Source organism: Brassica napus, chromosome C1 (genome assembly GCF_020379485.1).
Source record: "Brassica napus cultivar Da-Ae chromosome C1, Da-Ae, whole genome shotgun sequence".
Classification (NCBI taxonomy): Eukaryota; Viridiplantae; Streptophyta; class Magnoliopsida; order Brassicales; family Brassicaceae; genus Brassica; species Brassica napus.
The window spans coordinates 21,181,804-21,204,960 of record NC_063444.1 but is presented as its reverse complement, the minus strand read 5'-3'; the positions used below and the strand labels follow the sequence as shown (position 1 = coordinate 21,204,960).

Below are 23,157 nucleotides of genomic sequence, written 5' to 3'. Positions count from 1 at the left end.
TAAGCAACTGGCTCTTTCTTATTCATTGAAACTTTTGGAGCTACAACTTTCGGAAGGACTGTCATTACATTCAACTTGACAAGTCCACCCTTAACATACCCCTTTCCCAAATACATCCCATTCTTCCTAATCACGAGCTTGTCCGCCTCAAAACTTATGGCGAATCCATTCTTGCTGAGCAAGGTTCCCGAGACCAGGTTCTTCCTCATGTCAGGCAAATGCTTCACATTCGTCAGAGTAACCTCACGTCCAGATGTCATCTTCAAAATCACATTGCCGCGTCCTTCAATCTTGGAGACTGCAGTGTTTCCCATCCTGAGCTTCTCCTGAGTCTCGCTTTTCTGATAAGTGCTGAACATCGCCCTATCGGTGCAAATATGGGTGGTTGCACCAGTGTCATACCACCATTCCTTGGGGTTGTTGCTTTCAACCATGTTGGCTTCAGTCACCACAGCAACGAGATCCTCCTCAGTGAGATTTGCCTGAGCCTTCTCATCTTTGATCTTTTTACGACACTCAACAATCTTGTTCCCCACTTTGTGGCAGTAGTGACATTTCCACTTGAACTTCTCCATATTCACATTGATCTCAATGCCTTTGTTCTTGAAGTTTTTTCCAGAAGCCTTCAGGGCTGCAGCAGTTTTGGAAGGCTTGGCAGGAGAATTGGCGTGTGCCTTTCCTTTGCCTTTGTGCTCAGCCATGTTGACATTGTGCTCCTTAGCAGTGATCTTGTCAACAGTTTGGTTTCTGGATTCCATCTGAAGCCTCATGATGAGCTCCTCGAGCCCCATCTTCTTCTTCTTGTGCTTCAAGTAGTTCTTGAAATCCGCATAGCTTGGAGGAAGCTTTTCAATGAAGCTGAGAGTTGTGAATATCTCACAGATGGACATTCCTTCAGCAGCGATTTCATGGTAAATGAGCTGAAACGCTTCCACCTGATCCTTGATGGGTTTTTAATCCACCATTTTGAAGTCATGGAACTTTGCAACCACATACTTCTGGCAGCGTCCTCACCTCTGTACTTCTTATCCAGGGATCTCCACAGCTCTTTCGCAGTGGGAATCTCACAGTAGACTCGGTACAATGGATCAATGAGACGACCCAAAATGTAACCTTTGTAGATGAAGTCGGAATGCACCCATATGTCAACAGTTGCAAGACTGTGAACATCTTCAATTCCGTACAGAATCAGGGGCTTGTCCTCCTGGATGAACTTGTCCAGCTTCATCGTTGTCAGGAAGAACATCATCTTCTTCTGCCACGTTTTGAAGCCTTTTCCATCAAACTTGTCTGGCATCAGTCCTTGAGTGAACACACTAGGGACAGCCGGAGGAGTTTGAACTGCCACCGGACCACTTGCGGTTGCTGAAACTGATCCAGTCTGATAAAGACCAGCACCGAATAGGCTACGTCGAGTGGTTTCATCAGCAGCATTTCCCGCAGGGAGGATAGTGCTTGTTGTTGCTGCAGCGGTTGACGCTGTGATGTTTCCAACGGTTGTCACAGTTGCATCAGTGGCTGCAATGTTGAGTGGAGTTGTTGTGACATCAATGGGGGGTGTTGTTATCGTTCGTCATTTTTCTGTTGAGAAAACATGAAGATGGATTAGTATTCCAATCAACAAATAACATATTATTTTTAAGCAAAAATAATAGTCTAAAATCGATTTTCATTTTTGGTGTTTGAACCAAATCATATCGATATAAGTCTCGAGAAAAACGTTTTGCAAACTCGCTTAAAAGCGTTCGCAGAAATCGTTTTGTATAGATTTGGAATATTTCACAAACTCGCTTAAGAAAGCGGTTATAGAAACGATTCATGTAAATAACATTTTGATAATGTATCAAAAACGTTTCGCAATAATGTTAGAAAGCAATCCGCAAAGCGGTATGAAACAAATAAGAAATATTTCGCGAAGGGGCTATAAAGCAAATCGCAAACTCGTTTTCAAAAGAACATAGAAACGTTTCGCGGATAAGCATATAGCAAATCGCAAACATCGTTTGAATGAAACTATAACAGGTTTGTATGAATCGTATATGAATAAACGTTTTTTGGTAGTGCTACAGAGCAAAACGCAAACCGTTTATGAGATAAATTACAAACGTTTCGCTGAAGTGCTAGAAAGCAAATCGCAAACACGGTTTCAAAACCCGTTTTTATAGATCGTTCTTTAATCCGATCAAACGCTTTAGACAGAAAGCGAAATAAGAGTTAAGATTGTAGAAGCCGGAAAACCGGATCAAAAGAAATGATATAATATAAACGATGTTAAGGAAAATATATAAACGATTGAAAACCGTAACGAAAATGAAACCATGGAGTCGAGACGAATCTCTTTCCTTAACTCTTAATATTCGCTCCGTTAGTGCGACGGATCTGTACGAATAGGAGTCACATGATAAAACCATGATAGGTTATCACGCGGCACTCGTGAAGAACCTCTAACGAACTAGTATTTCTACGAAACACTCTCTAGACTTACGCTATAGGATTTGCTGGTTTTGATTGTGAAAAAAACGTTATCAGAAATGAAGGAGGAGACGAATTTATAAAGAGGAGAAGACGAGCCACTTTCCGTAACTGATGCAGCACGTGCGCACGTTGGCGGAAATCTCGCGAGAGTCTCGAAGGTGAGGCGTTACGAAACTTTCTCCGCAAGATCTTTCTCGTTTAAGCTTATCGTCAAGAAGACAGACAGCGTGTTGTTTTTAAACGAACTGTTGGTTTTAAACGAACTACGTGTTGTTTAAAATAAAATGCATGCCCTTTTTCGGGAATTAAATGGCAAAATGTTGAGCTTAACTTGGTCCAAAAATAATATTCTTATTGGGCCGGAGGCCCTCCACCAAGACCCAAGACCCAAGCCCAAGCCAAGCCCACGCCGAGCCGAGCCAGCCGGACGGCGGCAGCGGCGCGCGCGTGGAGTGCCTTCTTCTCTCTCCAAGCCGTTTGAGTAATGATAATACAAGAACATATATATATTACTCAGACTTGTTGATGTTGTCCAATGTGGGACAAACATCATTTTCTCATTTCTTTGACAATTATTTGGGCTGTGACCCATGTCATTTTTGTTCATAATTTACTAAAGGCCATTGGACTTTTAGTTGATCCAACAGTATGATCCATACTAATTTAGTCTAATTTAATTGTTGGATCCGCCCCTGCGTGTGTGCGCGCGCACACACATATATGTATAATATGTGTCGATAGAAGTATAAACCAGCCCATACCATATATTATATGTCTATTTAAATGGTATCCAATCTACTTTTTGGTTTGGATTTATAGTAAAGTTCTTTTTCTGAACAAACCTTCATTATCATAAAAAAGTCTTACATAGCCTCAGAGGACAAACATGAAAGATTAAAGAGCGCTGCCTTAGCTAAGGTATCAGCCTCAACATTATGCAAACGGTGAACAAAGCGGAAGGAGATAGAATCAAAGAAGGTACATAGCATATGGATGTCATGTAACAAACCTTGAAGCTCGATACACTTGCCACCTGAAGTAAGCAGAGTAATGAGGGTCTTGGAATCCAAGAACATCTTGAGCGAACAGAGTCCAGACGAGACGGCTACAGAAAGAGCAGCTTTAACCGCGAGCGTTTCTGCCGTTAGAGCAGAAGACACATGACGACAGTTTGTTGAATCTTGAAGAGCTAAACCAGTTGGTCGATTAGTGAAAGTCCATCCCATTCCCCCATTACCTCATGACCTCTCGTCCCAAGCTGCATCCACAAAGCAAGATATACCAGGAGTTGCCAAGGAGGTGGAGCAAAACTTACGAGAAGGTTCAGGCCGGTTGATAGGATTTATAGTAAAGTTCATATTAAGAAAGTGAAGCTAAAGTTCATATTAAGAAAGAGAAGCTCAACATCTTAAAATATTTATGAACTCGATCAGTTCATCTCTGTTTTAATGAGAGACGCTGGATCATTAGAGGAAATAAAATGATGAAATATTTACAATATTGCTCTTAATGAAACTTTAACCCGAACCGTCAGATCTTCTCATTATGTTTTAATATTCACCATCGATTTCACTCAACTCTCCTTCTCTTTCATGTATGGGTCCCACATCCTTTTTAGCCACTTTTCTTCTTGTTCATAACACCTTCAACTACACTCAACCACCACAAAAAGTCATTAACTTCAACAAGCAAAGTTCTCTTCTTCAACTCAAAATCCACAAACCTTTTTCTCTGTTTATTAGAGCCCTTCTACAGTTTAGGACACCAGGAAACAACACATCTGCATCCTCCTTGGTTCTACAATGGATTGGTAAGCTAGAATCTCTCTCCTTTTTCTCTCTTTCTCTCTCTCTCTCTCTCTCTCTCTCTCTCTCTCTCTCTCTCTCTCTCTCTCTCTCTCTCTCTCTCTCTCTCTCTCTCTTATTGTTGTTTGTTTCGGTTTAGTCATGTAAAAAGTATGTAAATGCAATGAGTAATATTCTAAGGTTTAATATAAAGTTACTAAAGTATGAAGCATGAAATTGTAGAATAAATTGTTCTTCACGAAGGTACAACTGGTACAACTCATTACACAAAACTCGTTAACAACCGGTTTTACTGGTATAGCTAATGTAGTATTATTGATATTTTTCATACGAAATGTACTAGTCAAGTTGACATCTGATACAAGTGGTCAAACTATATATCAAACCATACTTGTTATACTGGTATAATTGGTACAACTTTTATTTATCAGACAAGTGAAACTGGTACAACAGTTTCTGAAATTTATATATTTCATTGGGTATTCTATATGAAAAAAAAAATCAAATGGCCAAATTGTACGTGTTTAGGGAGGTTCCTTATTATTTTTAATGATTTTTTTTAGCAATTTCTACACCATCACATAAGTTTACATGATATACCTTATACTTTTAAGATTTGTTAACTTGTTTGTCCACATAATTTTTGGAGAACATAGATGAAATATATCTTTACGAAATTGATGATTTCATTGTAACCTGTAAAATGCATGTAAACATAAACAAGTGGTACAAATGATGTTATTGTATTTGTTATGGGATACAACTAATATTTTTCAATTTCACTTCCAAAATACAACTATGCACAAACTGATAAAACTCAAAAACTAGTACAAATATGTATAGTCAGTACAACTAGAAAACTGGTACAACTATTTGTAATTTTATATAGTACTATTTTAAATGTGCATCACATTTTAATTGTTTATCATGTTTTAAACATTTTGGTTGAAACACTAATGTCGAGTAGTTGTACCATTCTTAAATAATATTGTGTAGTTGAACTTGTTGTATTAGTTAGACTAAAATACCTGTAAATTTAAACTAAAAACAACCCTTTCATAAGGAACACAAGTTTCAAAAAGAACATACGTTTTAATAGTTTCAAAAGATATCCCAAAAGAAATAGGTTTAACATTAAAAGAAACATAAGTTTTAATACCAAAAGGAACATAAGTTTTATAAGGAACATAAGTTTTCAAAAGTAACCCCCAAAAGCTATCAATTTGACACGAAAGGAGACTTTTGTTGAATCCTATCAGAACAATAAAAAAAAATTTACAAAATGATTTCAAATTTAATGGTTTACCGTTCTTGGCGCCTCTGTGTCATTCGCTGCGCTGCGGATCTCTGTTGTTAGACCCAATCTCCTCATCGTCTTCTGCAAGAGAAGGACTCTTTGTGGAAAATCCTGAAAGTGAGGTTACTAGATGCATATGATTTTCGGGTTGACTTGGTGATTATGGGGCTCATTAGCGGGCTAAGATGGCAAAACCGTTGATGGTTCCGGGGAAAGACCGTCTTAAGGGTCCAATGGAGATATGGTTTCTTTCTCATCGTTACAAGCCCGTTTGTTTGGACTCGACAAGGACCCTCCCTCCTTCTTTATTTTCTTCGTCACCGGTGAATCACTCTTACTCGTCGCCTACACTCCCTCATTCTTCTTCTTTCCGGTGAATTGCGTTTCTAGAGCCATGGTTGAAGATTTTTCTTGATCCGGATCTACCTTTTTGGCCTCAAGAGCAAAAAGATAAAGATGTTTTTTTCGAAAATAGTATAACTAGTATAATTAGTACAATTTTTAAATAAATAATTATCCAAATAAAATATTATTAAAAGTATAATATTCATGTATTTGATACATGTACATGGGGAAGATTAGACCAACATATCTTATTGGTTCTACGTCATACTCTTTTCTACCATCTTCATACACTGAAAACCAAATAAAGATCACAATAATTAATTGCAAAGTTGAACTACTTATACGCGTTTTACTTGTACCAGTGATACTGTTTATACTCAATCTATATATAATAGTTATATTCGTTTTAGTTGTACTAGTTGTACTAGTAATACCATGTGTTCTTCTTTATCTTGAATCTCGTACGTAAAAGATGAAATTTGATTCTGAATAAGATATAATGTTAAATATGACTATGGGTTGATCGATTTGGGATAAGAAAATTCGTGCATGATTGAAGATTTTTTTTGATTTTGTTTGAAATTGAAAGAATTATTAATGGAGAAAAAAAAGGGAGGAAGAATACTTTGGTTAAAATTGGATTGAATTTCGGGTCTGCATCTGCATCGGATTATGAGTAGAATAGTACTAATGGCATATATTAATAAAATATAATTAAATTAAATTAAATTTAAATACGAAAAAGGCATGGCTCTATTTGAATTTTTTTAGTTCTATTACGGTCCATTTTAGCATTTGTTCCGGATTAGTGCTAAATCTCCGCCTTCGGAAGTTTGTATTAATATTAACCGTCATTATATGACATTTTGATAATAACATAATGGGGATGATTGGTTGGGGCTGTAGATGCTCTGGACAGCCAAAATTTAGTCTACAGCTATATATGTCAACCAATCGAGCTTTGCTTTCCTTAAAAAACTCACAGCAAAAAAATCTCTGCAAAATCAAAATATGGCTGTAGAGAGCTTTATTTCCAGAGCAAAAAATTAGTGCTTTAGAAATTTACAGCAAGGAATTAGCTTGCCCACAGCACTACTCCAAATGATTGGAAACATCCCCAGACAGCTTTGAAGTCCTCGGCCGCAGGAAAGCTCGAGGTTCAAACCACCACCGGAAGCGAGAAACAGAGAGATCCTAAACTTTTTGACCATATTCAGAACGATCTTACAACTCTTTGTCCAAAGAGAAATTGTTCCCTGCCCAACTTGAAAAAATCTGCGACAAACATTTCTCCCCCACTTTAGACTTATCACCTGTCAAACAGTTCTCTAGCTCAGCAGACTGTGACACGAGAACTGACTGAAACGGGCCAAATGATCGTCTCGGAAGACCTGGAATGTTAGGAAGTCCAGGAATCCCCGAAATTTGAGGGATAGGAATGTTTGGTATTGGGATTTGAGGGACGTTTTGTATATCGGGGATTTTTGGAAACCTGTGGATGTTGGGAGTATTAGGGAACGAGGCAGGGGGTGAAGGAGGAGCGTTTGGATCTGAGGTGTAGGAGCAAGCCCAAGCAACCTTAGGGCATGATTAACCTGGTCTTTTAGCCGGGTTCTTAACTTATGATTTGACACTTTTTTTTGTTTTACACTTTTCATGTAAGAGACGATTCTTAGGGCATGATTAATACCGGTCTCTTAGCCGGGGTTCTTAACTCATGATTTAACTTTTTTTTTTTTTTTTACACTTTTCGGCTAAGAAACGGTTCTTAGAGCATGTGCAATGGTGAGACCAACACATGAATCCTTAGCATTTTTTTAATATTTTTTTTTTTGATTTGAATAGTTAAGGATTCTAATCAAAACTGATCGTCCAATTGTGTTCCCGAAGATAGAATCCTTAGAAAAATTATTAATTTTTTTTTAATTGAAATTAAATTTATAGAAATCGCTATTTAAAACCATTCTATAGCAATGATAGCAATGATAAAGTCTGATTAAGTAGTTAGATATTGGGTTCTAATATTACAAATTCATAAGATTACAAGTTCGATAAAATCTGATTAAGTATGTAGATATTGTAAGAATCTGTTTAGACAGCATATATACATATTGGGTGATCCATTTTCAGTTTCCTAAATGAAACGGTAAGGAATATTAAGACAAAGCCATAGAAAAAAGAGACTTAAACCTTGTACTTGCTTGGTTAATAGAGAAACAGAGTATATTACAAGTCGATCAATACAAGGTTGGTGACAATACCATTACAGAGAGGAGAATACTGATGAAAAGGAAACAAAGCAAAAGGAAACAATGCGGAAACATTCTCATATTAAGCAAAACAAAAACTTGAGCGTTTCAATTTCAAACAACAAGGCAATATAAACAAAATCCAATACCAACTGTACAAGATTAAGCCGGAGATCTAACCGGAAATTTCCTAAATCTTGAAAACACACAAACAAAAAAAACAAAAATTAACAGAAAACAAAGAGAGGTTCCGGGATTTACAATTAACAAACCTAGGACAAGTACAATCAATTTCTACCGATTCCATTACAAATTTATGGAGAATAACCATGGGCCAATCAAATTGATAGAGTACGGATAGATACTTTATGAATCTACACTCCAGAGTTTTCGAACAACAGTCGGATCAGATAGTTAATTAATCAAATATTAAGCTAATCGTTAATCGGAAAGTGCTGCAAATACCTTCAAAGATGACGAACGAAACGATTGTCTCTTCTGTGTTTGAGGGCGGATGGATGATGAACACTTGCGCCTACCGAAAGAACGGAGAAAGCAGTAAAGCAAGAGACGTGGTGGGAGATGAAGAGGAAGATTATAAAGGAGCCATGGTGGGAGATGATGGAGCGAGGAGAGATCGAGAGAGAGCGTGGGAGGAGAGATAGAGAGAGACACGTGTGTTAAGGATTGAGTCCTTCCGATCCCTCTTGAAGGATTGATCCCTAGCTAATTAAACCAAAATAATAATATTATATTGAAATAATGCTAAGGATTAACGATAAGGACTCATCTAAAATCACCGTTGCAGCTGCCCTTATATCTATTATTTAAGAGACGGTTCTTAGCTTTTCTTAGTTAAATTCTAAGAAAAGCTAAGAACCGTCTCTTAGCTGAAGCTAAAAACCCGAGTTAAGAGACTGAGGTTAATGGTGGTCTAAGCTTTCTGATCTAGCCAACCACAATGGCAACAACTTCGGTGACTCTAAGACCATCATTAACCCCAGTCTTAACTGGAGTTTTTAGATTCGGGTAAGAGACGGTTTTTAAGTTTTTTTAGATTTTAACTAAAAAAATTAAGAACCGCCTCTTAAATAAAATATATAAATGGATAAAATATATAAATGGAGAGCTACGATAACAATAAGGCTCTTCGTCATGTAAGGCGATGTAAACGAAGAATATATATCAGAGGGAATAAAAGAAAAATGAGTGAGGATGGATCCGATTATATAATATTCGATTATTCACATATATTAAAATAATGTAGTATATATTCACAATGTTGTTACTACAGTTGAATAGAATAAAAATTTGAACGGTTTTTGAAAAGGATGAAAATATATATCGAATATCCTTTCTAAATCATTTGATATGGAGAGATATTGAGTCTATTGACGAAGACGTCATAAATAATCATCAACAGAACCTCGAGTAGTTTTTTTTTTGACAACTAAAAGATCGTCAGGTTAAAAGTTGCTGAAAACTATATATATATATATAGTAAATATCTTTAAGCATTTGAATGAAGGATACTTTTAAGAATATACTAAAGGATATTTTAAACTAAGAGTGTCAACAAATTAAAATTTTAGCAGTTGAACTAAACAATGTGTTGATTCTATTGTTACGTTGCACTACCATCTTTTTAGATAAATATTTATTTTCCTCAGTAAATGAATATCCATACCAAAAGCATATTGTTATACATATAATATAATACAATATTTTATGTTTTTTTTAAAACGCGAAATCAGATTTCAGATTTTTTAGCAAAAACTGCAAGATCCTTCAATAGGTAGTTATCTTTTATTGGTTGCTCTATTCCGGTCTGGTTACCCAAACCACCTCTAGCCTGAGTAATAGAATGACCTTTGTAAAAAAAAAAGTTAAGTTGTACATTAGCACAATCTAACTAAATTAAAGAATTGGAATGAAAATCACGTAAAGAAAACTATATCCAATAATATTTAGCAGATGATAAGACTTTCAAGAAAATGGTAAAAAAAAAATTGAATAATATATATATGCGAATAAAAATGAAAAGAAACATTCAATTCGTGATACATTTTGTGTTCTTAATTAATCTTTCCCCGAATATTGGAATGAAAGAAATATTATCTATCGTTGAATCGGAAGAGATATGATACAACAGTTTTGTTTCCTAAAATCCTTTTTAATTAAGTCCAAAAAGATCTTTCTTCTCACTGCGATTGAATATAGGGAAAATTTGGTAACTACTTTTATCTCTCGTTGTAAACAAAAAACAAGCTAGGAAGACAATAAAAGAAAGCCATGTAATTCATTAATTAAAACGTTGTAACAAAAGAGGCGTCCATAAGATATAGACGACAACAATATTGAATGATTAAACGGAATCAAAGAAGTAAAGAACCATTAAATAAAAATCCCTAACTAAGAAAAGAAGCGAAGAACTAGCTAGAAGGAGACGTGACAAGTGCAACGAACAAGAGGAACAAAGTGAGGATCGTAGAAGTATCCCCAAATGACGTCGTCGCATTCATTTTTCATGTTGACGATAAGGTTGCAACAATACTTACTGACTTTAAACAACCTCGTGTAGAAACTGATCGCCATCTGCCCCCGACAAAACCCAACTTGTCCCATGTTTCTATAACATCTTCCAATGTGTTCCAATGGATACTCATGATGATGATGATGAGGTGGGTTTGATGGCTGGCTAGGAGATGATGACTCATCATCACTTGGAGGCGAAGGAGACGGAGACTTCTTGGGAGTTGGAGGTGGAAGAGATGGTGTTGGCGGCGGTGGAAATGGAGTTTTCTTGGGAGTTGGAGGAGGAAGAGATGGTTTTGGCAGTGGTGGAGATGAAGCTTTCGTTGGAGTCGGAGGAGGAGATAGTGTAGGTGGCGGTGGAGATGGAACTTTGGTTGGAGTCGGAGGAGGAAGAGATGGTGTAGGTGGCGGCGGAGATGGAGCTTTCGTTGGAGTCGGAGGAGGATGAGGAGATGGTTTAGGTAACGGTGGAGATGGAGCTTTCGTTGGAGTTGGAGGTGTAGGAGACGGTGTAGGTGGCAGCGGAGATGGAACTTTCGTTGGAGTCGAAGGAGGAGGAGATGGTGTAGGTGGCGGTGGGGATGGAGCTTTATTGGGAGTTGGAGGTGGAGGAGATGGTGTAGGTGGCGGCGGAGACGTTTTGGGAGTGGGTGGCGAAGGAGACGGAGTAGTTGGTGTTGACGGTGACGGCGTTGTTGGAGTTGACGGAGAAATGGAAATGGAAATGGCAGGAGCAGATCCGTTGCTATGAGTACATCTCCAAACTTTAGAGTCCCCATAGTTAAACTTATGGGAAGTGCTCATAAACATCTGGTTTGTTGAGGCTTCCGACGGATGTGGCCATCCTTGGGTAGGCTTTAGCCCGAATCTCAGGTTCTTGCCGACGGTTGTGGTCGGAAAAGCGACGAGGCAGAGGATAGCTGCTTCCACTAGGACGATGGAGCATTTCATGGTTTTTTTTTGTGAGAAATGGATGCCCGACTATATGGGTTTATATAGAGAAAAGGATTTTAATATATTATTTTAATATTTTTAGGTTAGATATATCTATTCTGTTAAAGATGATCCTATGTATGAAATATTTTGTTATCTCACGCTGATATCCCTTTATTCTCTCTCTTTTTATATACAGTTGCTGCATTGTTCTAAGTAAAGCACGATATGAACTAACGCTTTTAGCAGTGTTTCAAAAAAAAAAAAAGTGTTTCAAAAAAGAACTAACGCTTTTAGTTGTCAAAAGTTGCTAAGCTTAAATCAGAAAGGACATTACATTCGACTCACACGAAATGTTCTTCTATTCCCTAAAGGATGAATCTAAAGTTCTAAACCCCAGAACACGAACTCTAAACCCTCTTTTAATGGTAAAGCTATTACGATAATGTTTAACAGAAAATTCGATAAAGAGAAAAAAATATTTAACATTTTATTTAAGTTCACAAAAACAAGTCCATTAATGCCGTTACGATATGATAGTACTAAACTGAAATAAACAAATTTGAAACGAACTTTCTAGGTAAGTTTTTGTTGTGTGTTATTATTTAATTTTTTATACGTTACTAACTTATTTTCCAAAAAGTGGATTAACGTAACAAACTAAAGAATAATACAACAACAAATTTAGTGTTAGCCTATAACTAAACCCTATTTTTATAATTATCATCTTTTATTTTATATTATAAATCAGAAGTCAATTGACAATCTTTTGAGCGACACGTGTCATATAAAAGATTTATTTTTTGTGTTCTTTTCAAAAAATGTTGATTCGTGTCTGTCATTTCAAAAACAAAAAAATAATTATTGAAAAGTTTTTTTTAGCCAAACCGTTCTTCCACTGTCTCTACTCTGCCATGATCTCCACTTCTTTTCTTTTCCACCTGATCTCCACCGTGACAAAAAAAAAACGAAAACTGTTTGTTTCACGTAAAACTCATAAAACTCTCCCTCCAAAATAAGTCAGTGGAAAAACAAGAACACCAACACCTCAACCTCAAGGTCTAATACAACTATGTACCATACAACTAAATAATATTAGTATCAACTAAATTCAGTATTTTATTTTTATCAAATCCTTATAGTAAAGTATATTTTAATATTAGAACTCACATATTTATATTAAATAATTATTTACTATTTTTTTTTTAACAACAAGACATTCACAGACTCAACTTGACTCTGTAAACCAAACCGGTAACTGCGCATCCATGCGAACGACGGAAGACGATTGTTTCCTAGCACTGCATGCTAAACTATCCGCCCTTATATTCTCCGTCCGAGGTACATGAACGATGAGTTGTAGAAACTTCTTTGTAGGACCTTGATATCTTTCAGATAACTTTCAAATGCTGGCCATTCTTCTGGTTCCGAAACCATCTTCACCAGTTGAGAACAATCTGTTGCAAACATCACCTGAAACTGTCTTAAATTCCTCAAACATTCTATTGCCCAGATCAGCGCCTCCACCTCCGAATGGAGTGGTGAAAGACATGCCCTTACATTCCGTGCCCCTAATAAGCCATCGAAACCCGGTAGGGTACTATACCAGCTCTGTCCTGAAAATAGATCATTATCTTTCTATGAACCATCTATAAAACACCAGTGTCCTGAAGTTACCAATGTGGGTCTGGTCTGTACCTGTAATTCTCGCTTTTGGTCGTTGTTCACCTGTGCCTCAGCCCAAAGTGTAGATTCCAATTCTGCTAATCTGAGGGTTTCCCTTGGGTCGATATCCAGGTTACTGAACACTTTATTATTTCCACATTTCCAAATATACCATAATATCTAAGCAAATTGATAATTATTTACTATTTTAAATCGTTTATTTTAATATTAAAGTATGTTCTAAAATTTATGAACATATATTCTGTACATGTAATTATTTAATTTTATACTTTATAAACCAATTAATAAATGGATTAATTTATTATATATTTATTAATTCGTGTAGTAATTTAATTATGAATATGAGTTATGTATATATAAATTTTATAGAAATGTTATTTCTTATTCTATAAATAAAAAATGAACTAATATTCATTTATAATAATAGTTAATATTAATTACAAATTTTATTATTAAAAATATATTATTAAAATGTGATCTTAGAAAAAGATACTTAAGAATATCTTTTTAGATTTTAGTTTTGAAAATATTTAAATAATGTGTTAGGCTAGTGTATATATATATATATATATATATATATTTATTTATTTAATAATGACTAAGTTAGTTGTAGAAAAATTAGTAGGAAGTTAAATAAATGTAATGGTAAAAATATAACTTTTTGTAAGTAGATATTTTAGTGATTCTTTTTTATACTTTTCAAAATTAAAACATCAAATCCTTGACTCAATAAAATTAATCCATTAAAGATTTTCTTCTTAGGGATATCCTCATAAATTATGCAAATCGTTTATAAATGAAACATATATATATATATATATATATATATCTAAAAGAATAACTGAAATGGGGAAATACTAAATAAAATAAAATTTAGTTAGTTAGGGTGATAAGTTCTAAAATCGTTAGTCAAAAAATAATATAATAAATATAGTTCATATCGTTTTGGATAGGTGAAAAAAATACGCTTACTGAAGGTGAATGTGAATTTTGTAAATTAAATATAGCGTTTAGGGTTATGTTTTAGGGTTTATAGTTATGATTTTATGCTTTAAAGATATAAATTTATAAATTTTGATAAACATAAATGAAACAGTAAACCTTTCTTGAATATTTAAGCAAGTTACAAAACTACATTTATGTAATACAATAGTTGTATACTAATGAATGTTAATGTGTGTAGTAAAAATGGTCTATAGAATACTACAATGTTTATCCACATTTTCAATATATAAACTATTTCATATTCTTAATGAAGATTATAGTATGGAGGAGAAATAATATATGTAAATGAGGTTATAAATCTTTTATATACTAGAACACATGTTACATCACCAACAAATTTCTGACACATGACACTTTATTTACAATTTAAAAAATTTCCAAAATGCAAAAGAAAAATTAAAAAGAAAAACAGTCTCGTGTATTAACTAATTTCTATATATTATTTTTTAATATAAAACTCCTATTATTTTCCCACTACACCCATCATCTCACTGTATTTGTAACCTTTAATCTTTCTCAAGAGAATACTTAACTCATTAAATAACAAAATCAAGGCTAGATTCAAAGTGACCCCAATCTCTGCTTCTTTTTCGGCGGCCACCGCCTCGTGCTTCTTCACCAAAGTAACCCTTATAATCTTCTTATAATCTTTTCTTTTCTTTTGTTCTTTTAGATATTGACAAAACTACATACTGCATGATGAAAAATGCAACGTTAACAAAATAGGTTACTAATACATTTCAAAGTGGACTAAATCAATTATCATTTGCTGGAATCTCTATAATATTATTTGAGAAGTCAGTTTCTTATGCGTCGCGCTCAGCCGCTCAGCCGCTCAGCCGCTCAGCCGCTCAGCCTAACTCTCATTATAGTTGATTACACTGATACACTTAATGAATTAAAAAATATTACATTTAAATACTATTATTGAAGATTTAATTTAGTTTCCTTTTTAAAATTTTCCAAATAACATATATAATAAAAAGAAACATTTATAAAGTTTAAAAAACGAAAATAAATGTATATATAATATGATTTCATTAAAAAAGGAAAGTTCACAAAATAGAAATATTCCATTTAAATATATTTTTAAATAACATAAAATATACTTTTGAAGTAATAAAATATTTCTTTATATCTATATTTTCTTAGATGAAAATATATATTTGCATATGATGTGATTTCATAAAACAACATTCACAAAAATAATCTTGATATTAGAAAAAAAAAATATTATTTATTTTAAAACATAATTTTAAACAATACAAAAATATAAATTTTCAAAGTAATAGAAATAATGTTTTTATATATCTATCTATTTTCTTACATGATTACATCAAAAAATTAAGTAACATAAACTCATATATGTTTAATTGACTAAAATAGTTTATAATTAGTATTATTGAAATATTTTATTTATTTTTCATTCTGTTTCTAAAGACTGCAAAAAAGTTTAAAAAAAATCTTTAGAAAACATAAAAATTAGTCCAAGACATTGATGAACTTGGAGCTAATAGAAGATAAGATCAATCAACTACCTTACTTCCCACACTAAACACTTCTCGATCCGTAGTGTAACTAGCAAATCAAGAGTATAGTTCATACCAGTAGCTCGAACCCTCACCCGAAAGTGGCTCCCAACGGCTTCGACGGAGGCGGCAAGCAACGGTTCCGGTACACCAAAGTAGGAGGACGTCAAGTAACCATACACAAACTATCTCAACAGAAGGCAAACAGAGAATCCCTGACAAAGACCCGATGAAATGAAGAACATAATCATGTCAAGCGCATGCGGTTTTTGGCTCCTCATCCGGCCACGCGACACAAACAGACGATGGCGACATCAAGGGGATTCAAAGAAGTTTCGTCTGAGTTTAGAGAAAGGATTGAAGCACAAGAGGAGACATGAGTCACCTCAATAAGCAGGCACAACTACAGGACTCGACGGCTCTGTTTCTCAGCGGTAGACGTGGCACGTTGGGTCGTCCTCAAAACCCTAATCACCAATGTCCGAAAGTGAGGAGACGAGCCACCAAATCGCTGCTGCTGAACACCATGGCAGTTATCGATTGAACTAGAACAGAGGTCCCTTGAGCGATGGGCCTAGACACCACCGTTTCTCCTAGACGGAGAGGAGAAATTCACTGGGACCTTGATACAAGCTGAAACCCAGAGATACACAGGTACAAGCCATAGACGAGAGAGGTAGGAAGAGGCAGCGACGCACCACCATCCTCACCGGCAGAGGCAAGATCAGATCTGACCCAGATCTGTCCGTATGACAGGGAGAAGCTGAATCGAAGGCTCCTTAGGCTCACCAGCGAACCCTCACCTTGTCGGTTCTCCAGAGAGACAACACACACATGTGTCTTTGATTAGATCCGATGAAACTCGAAAATCCAGAGAACTGAGCAAGAAGGAGAGGGTAGAGAAGGAGAAACTAAGGGGGAAGGCCGGTGGGACAGCAGACGAACGGTGGGGTGACCGGAGGTAGAGGAACCCCCAGTCACCGGAGGAGAAGAGGCTTTGCGGATCTAGGGTTAAGGCGGTTGTGGGGGAGAAACCAGAGGGAGAATTGCTTTTCTCTCCTCTCTCTGATTTTGTTTTTTCTTCTTCTATTCTTACTTTTATTTTTATAGAAATGTGGCGATGTTATTTTTTTTAACTCTTGGTACAACATGTATACATGTTTGTGTCTTTTATATAATGTTACTTAATTCATAGATTCTCATAAAAACTAAAACGACTGTTTTCTTATTTTAATTGTAGTTGTGCAAGATATATCTTTTAGCTTGGTTTGTTTCATTTGTGAAGAATACAAGGCAATCCCTGTTCAGCATGGCTATCCTAAATTTGAACAAAGTCTCCAAAAGGGGGGTTTTTTTTTTCTGAAACACTTTTCAAGGGGTGCGACACGAGGACTTCCCGGGAGGTCACCCATCCTAGTACTATTCTCGCCCAAGCACGCTTAACTGCGAAGTTTTGATAGGATCCGGTGCATTAATGCTGGTATGATCGCACCCCTCCAAAAGGGATAATATTGTAAATTATCATATTAATAAAACCTAGTTTGATGATTTTGGGCTTTATGGACTACATTGAGAAGAAAGACTTGGTTTAAGGTCATTTGAGGTCATTTCTCTTTTAAAATTTGTTGGTCGAATAAAAGCTGGCGGAATTATTTTTTATTTTTAAAAAAAATAAAGAATGACATGTTAATAATTGCTTGAAAATGATTGGTTATAAGAATTCATTACATATGATTGGTTAAATAAATTATGGCCGAATTGTTTTTAATTTTTCTAAGAATTAGGAATGACATTGGTATGTAAAGAACTTGAAAAATCAAGGACATAATTTCACTAGAGATTCTGATTTGATAGTATATATGTTAATAATTGCTTGAACGTGATTGGTTGTAGGAATGACATTGATATGTAAATAACTTGAAAAATCAAGGACATAATTCTTGTCTAACATAACATTTTAAAATTTATATATTATTTTTATGATATATAATTAGTTAACTAAAAGTAAGTAAGTATTAAAGTAATTTAAAATACATGAAAAATCAGAATTAGAATTACCTTTAGTGAAAATTTAGGTCAAATGAATCAGCGTTCGATAACGTAGTGTAATGATTGCAAAAGGTTTTGGATGCATTTGTTTGATTGACCAATTGTGAGTTTTGTGTTAAACACTAAATCAAAAATGTGTGGGAGAGAATGATTTGTGATTTGACAATTATGGAAAATTCAGTTTTTTTCCCATTAATCTTCAGTTTTGTGTTAATCATAAATCATGTCACAAAAATGTTTTTGGAAACTCAGGTTGAAATTTAAAAAATTATCACTAGATCTAAAAATTCTTCTAAGATTATATAATACTAAGACTTTTTATTTCCAAACTATTTAAAGTTGCTTCCTAATATTTATGATTATTATTCAAAATTACAAAGTTATAAACATAATGTTTAGTTTTTATATGATGTTTAAAACCACGAGATCACGGACAACCAGCTAGTAGCGAAGTTTATACTCCACAAGATATGAGCCCGTTGCATTGCAACGGGTTTTGTTTAATAAAAACTATAAAATAATAAATTGTTTTATTATAGTTTTATGATTATTTTTAACACATAAGTTCGAGTTAATATTTGTATTTTATAATCATGGTGCATAGATAAATTGTTATAAACTTTGTACTTAGGATTAGAGAAAATACTATACCTAAACGTTTAAACTAAACACAACTTGAATGAGAAATTGTATGAAAAGTAAAAAAAAAATGAAAGTCAAATACACCAATCGAGTCAATGACAACATTATACATGTTCTTATGTATTAATTTAATATTTTATTAAATAATTCTTGTAAAATTTTCTTTTGCTAGGATTTTTTTTTTAAAAAAAAAAGAAAAGAAAAATTATTCTCATATAACCTATTACAATTATTTTAACTGTAGAATTTCAGAAAAAATAAATTGCTATCAAATAATTATTTTTAGTTATTAATATTATTTTTTAAAATTACTATTTTTACAATTCGTACCAATACTAATTTTACACTTCTTTTGTTGATTAAATAATTTTTAGTATAATGTTCCTCATCAAAATACTCTCTTAAAAATATTATCAAATAAATTTTTACAATTCTCTTTAGGTTAGGACTTAAAAATATGATACAATTTTTTTTGTTTAGAATTTTTTTTATAAAAAAGGAAAACAACTATCAAATATCCTTTTACTGTTTTAAGGATTTTAGAAAAAGAAATTAATATTAGATAATATTTTACAATTCTATTTTGTCAATGATTTAGAAAAATAAAATTTCTATCAAATAATTATTTCCAGTTAATATTAACTATTTTTAAAAGTTGCCATTCTCAAAATTCGCTTTTTTTCAATATCACTAATATTTTAAAAAAATTTCTTGTTAATTAAATAATTTTTACTATCATGTTTATCATTAATTGTTTTAAGTACAATATACTATTAAATAAAGTTTTACAATTCTCTCTCATCAGAATGTTTTTTAAAAAGAAAAAATAATTCATTGGTTAAGATTATATATTTTTATTTATAAATCTCTTTTATTTAAGATTTTAGGAAAAGAAGAAGTTATTTTCACATAATTACAATTTTTATTGACACATTCACAATCTAATTTTTTAATTGGCACATGTCACAATCATATAAGGTGAAATATTTGAACTTAATTTTGGTTTATATTTTTTTAACACAAAATTATTAAAAAGTAAAGTTTTGTTAATTATAAGGAAAATAATATTTTTCTTACATTTTTATTTTATTTAGACTTTTCAAAAGGAAATTAATTATTTTATAATTAGTTTTTCTTATATATTTTATACAATTATTTTATAATTAGTTTTTCTTTTAGATTTTTATACAACTATTTTATTTTTAATATAAAATTCTGTTTATTATTTATATATTTTGTCTTATACATCAAAACACATATTCACACATACTCATGTACAACAACAACATCAAAATTAAAAATTATGTTAGCATCATAAGATGTAACTAGATTTTGATCTGCGCGCCCACGCGGGTGTATTTTTTAAAAAAATATGATGCTATTTGTTTTTATGTCACTATTTAGGGTTGGAAACAAAACTCGAATTCGAATAAGCGAACCGATCCCAATCCTAATAAGTAGTACCAAATCCGAACCAAAATTGATTAAATATCTGAATTATTTAAAATTTTGGTATTTGAAGAACTGAAACCTAATTAGATCCGAACCGAAATATTTTGGGTATCCAAAATAGATTTATATACTGATATATATTAATTATTTTTAGATTTAATATATATAAAAACATCCAAAATATATATAATACTTTTAAGTTCGTTTAAGTACTTGAAAATATATACAAATAATGAAACATAAATATCTAAAATAGTTAAAATATACTCAAAACTCTAAAAATACTTAAATAATTATTAATATCTATCCAAATATTTAAACCAAACCAATTTATATGTTAAGTTAGGTACTCTGACATATGTTATTCAAATTTATATGTAATATATTTTATTACTTACAGATTTTTGTAAAATTAAAGCATACAATAATTTTTAAATTTTTTAAAATAATTTAAATTGGTTATCCAAATCCGTATCGAATCTTCAAAGATCTGAACCGAACACGAAATCCCAAACAGACCCGAAAACGAACCCAAACGCCCACCCCTAATCACTATTATATATCCTCTATGTGTCATCTTATGTTACAAAAATATGTATTATCATATAATTAATCGTATAATTAATAATATTTTATACGTACAATCATATAAATAGTCACATATATTATATTTTTAAATTTCAATGTGAAATATAAAAACAATAATTTAAGTTGGTGTTTGAAATTGGGCTTTGTATTGTATTTTTCTTATATATATTGAAAACATTTTTATAATGGTTATTGGAAAATATGTTAGTAAAAATCAAATTTTGAATATATGTATATTTTTGAATGAATTTTTGATATAAATCAATTTTAAATTATTATTTTGATTTGAATATGTATATCAAGTAACATAAGCCCGTTATTTTTTAATACTAGAAGGGTGCCCGCGCTTCGCGCAGGATATTGTTTTATTGCGGTTAGATATGATTTTTTGGATGATGTAATTAAGTGGTCAGTCTTATTTGTAAAGAGAATTATTTGATGTTTTATTGTGTTATGTAGTATTAGGCAATATGTTAATATATTATGTGTTTGTTTTTCAATAATGCGTTGTTGTGTGTATAATAGTACTTGTATGGTGAAGTGAGCTTCTAATGTAAATTATATTGAATTTTAATAACTTTGCATTTAGGCATTTGTTAATTTTAAGATTGATGGTTTTAGCGTCAGAATTGTATTTTAATTTGTCGCATTTTTGAACATTACTCTTTTAAAATGTTTTTTGCCCACTCTCCATATTTTGACCTTGAACCGTCCCCATCTATGTAATTCGTTTACCTCTCCGGTATGCGGTGCTTCTTGCCATCACTGAGAAAAGACTCACCTTTGTGTTCTTGTTTTTCCTCACATTCATCTCTTGTGATATTATCTGGTATTTGTTATAGATCATGCTTAGGAATTTTCAATTGTGCGGTTGTTTTTCATTGTCTTGTAGGTTGTTTTGGTCAATATTGGTCCTCTTCTTTTTTAGATTTTGGCTAATTTTAGGAACTACATCTCGTTGGGTTGGGTCAGAGTTCAGTTGTCTTTGATGTTGTCTTCCTCTCGTTGACTTGCCGTCGATAGTCTTTGCTCGTCTTGGTTTTCAAGATCTGGTTTTTGGTGATCTGACTTTTATGCTCTTTTTCATAGCTCGAGGATGGCTCCACGGTTTGATGATTTTGTTTCGTCTCCTTTTCTATCTTTGTTCTCTCATCTTGTTGCACCTTTCATTGCTGCTCGCTTCTCTGGTGGCTCTTTTTTCGCCGTATTTGCTACTTCAGGTTTGGATAGTGTTTTCTTCTGTGTATGCTTTGTGTGCTTGGAAGGTTATTTCTAGTCTAAATTTTGAGCTCTTGTTTTTTGGTGGTAGGCTTCCATTCTCCCTCCCTCAGGTTGTTTCTTTTCTTCTCTTGCTTTCCTTTGGTCTCTTCTATTTAGAGCTTTGTGGTTCTTCTCTGGCATGAACGTCTTGTATGTGCTTGTTTAGTTTGTGAGGTGCTTCTTACCTTTTAGCTGGTGGTTGTGATTCCGGTGCTTGAGGCATGTGTCTTCTTGTTTCGTGGTGACTCTGGTCTCCTGATGATTATTCTTTCTTTGACCTTTTTGGGGTTCTTTGGTTTTTTGGGTTGGTGCTTGATCACGCTCCTTTGAACTCGGAGGAATGCTTTGTCTTATGTTTTACTCCCTCTGTTCCAAAATAGATGATGTTTTAGAAATGTTATGATGTTTCAAAATAGATGATGTTTTGATATTTTATATTAATTTAAATTTTATTGAAAACTGTGTGGCCAGTGATGTTTTATATTTATTTTTAAGGATTGGATGAATTAATTTTGATTTATATTTTTAATGTTTTTTTTAGAAAAAAAGTGTATACCTTAATTCTTGTGCCTACACTCAAAACATCAAATATTTTGGAACAGAATGAATATCCTTTTATCTTTTCTAACATCTGCTTGTTCTGTCCATGATATTATTGGTAAGATGAGGTAAGTTAGTTTTCTTTGTTGATCTTTTTCCAGCTCTAAACTTTTATTGAGTTAGTGTTACTATAATATATGGCTTTTTTCTTTTGGTTGTGGAAGTTGTAGGTTTAGATTATGTGTTGTATTCTAGTTTTTTCTTATTAGTTTGGTTATTTGTGGAAGTTGTAGGGCAGTTCTGAGCGAAGTGACCTATCTTATCACATCGGTGACACTCAACCTTTGATGTGTCTCTCTCTTGCCTATAATATCCGTTTTGTTGATATCCAAATCTACCACGGCCTCTTCCTCGATATCCATACCGACCGCCTCTTCCCGAATCATGCCTCTCCTGTTGTGATTGGGAGTCTGCATACATAAGTTTATCTTGGTTTTGCTCGTCATGCTTCTCTTCTTCCTCATCATGAATCATCTCCTCATAAAATATTAGAAAATAGTAAAATAACAAAAATAATAGAAAATATTTAAAATTATTTATTTATTTTATTTATTTATTTTTTATTCATCTTGAATTTTATTGACCAATAAAATAAATTATCAAATTTTATACAAAGATGGTTAATATTAAAAGAGTAAATAGTGCATAATTAGAAAGTATTTCGCTAAATTGCAATAATCTATAAGAAAAATGACTTAAAATGTAAA

General features: G+C 33.3%; 1 protein-coding gene and 1 non-coding gene across 4 annotated transcripts; both read right to left on the bottom strand.

The window, feature by feature from the left end:
• Positions 1-10,451: 10,451 nt before the first annotated feature.
• LOC111202332 (extensin-like) lies at positions 10,452-17,009 on the bottom strand. 3 transcript variants are annotated; one of them, XM_048745961.1, is made up of 3 exons: positions 15,936-17,006; positions 13,338-15,022; positions 10,452-13,255 (listed from the first exon to the last, which is right to left on the bottom strand). In XM_048745961.1, exon 3 carries the CDS (start codon positions 11,655-11,657, stop codon positions 10,608-10,610), a length of 1,050 nt encoding a protein of 349 aa, XP_048601918.1. In that variant the 5' UTR covers positions 11,658-13,255; positions 13,338-15,022; positions 15,936-17,006; the 3' UTR covers positions 10,452-10,607. The 3 variants fall into 3 exon arrangements, with proteins under 3 accessions (XP_048601918.1, XP_048601917.1, XP_048601919.1); XM_048745960.1 differs by having other exon boundaries at positions 10,452-15,022; positions 15,869-17,009; XM_048745962.1 differs by having other exon boundaries at positions 10,452-15,022; positions 15,955-17,009.
• Positions 17,010-17,234: 225 nt separating this feature from the next.
• Positions 17,235-17,353, bottom strand: LOC125581221. The gene has a single exon (XR_007318921.1). It is a non-coding gene; the product is annotated as a 5S ribosomal RNA (ribosomal RNA).
• Positions 17,354-23,157: the final 5,804 nt, after the last annotated feature.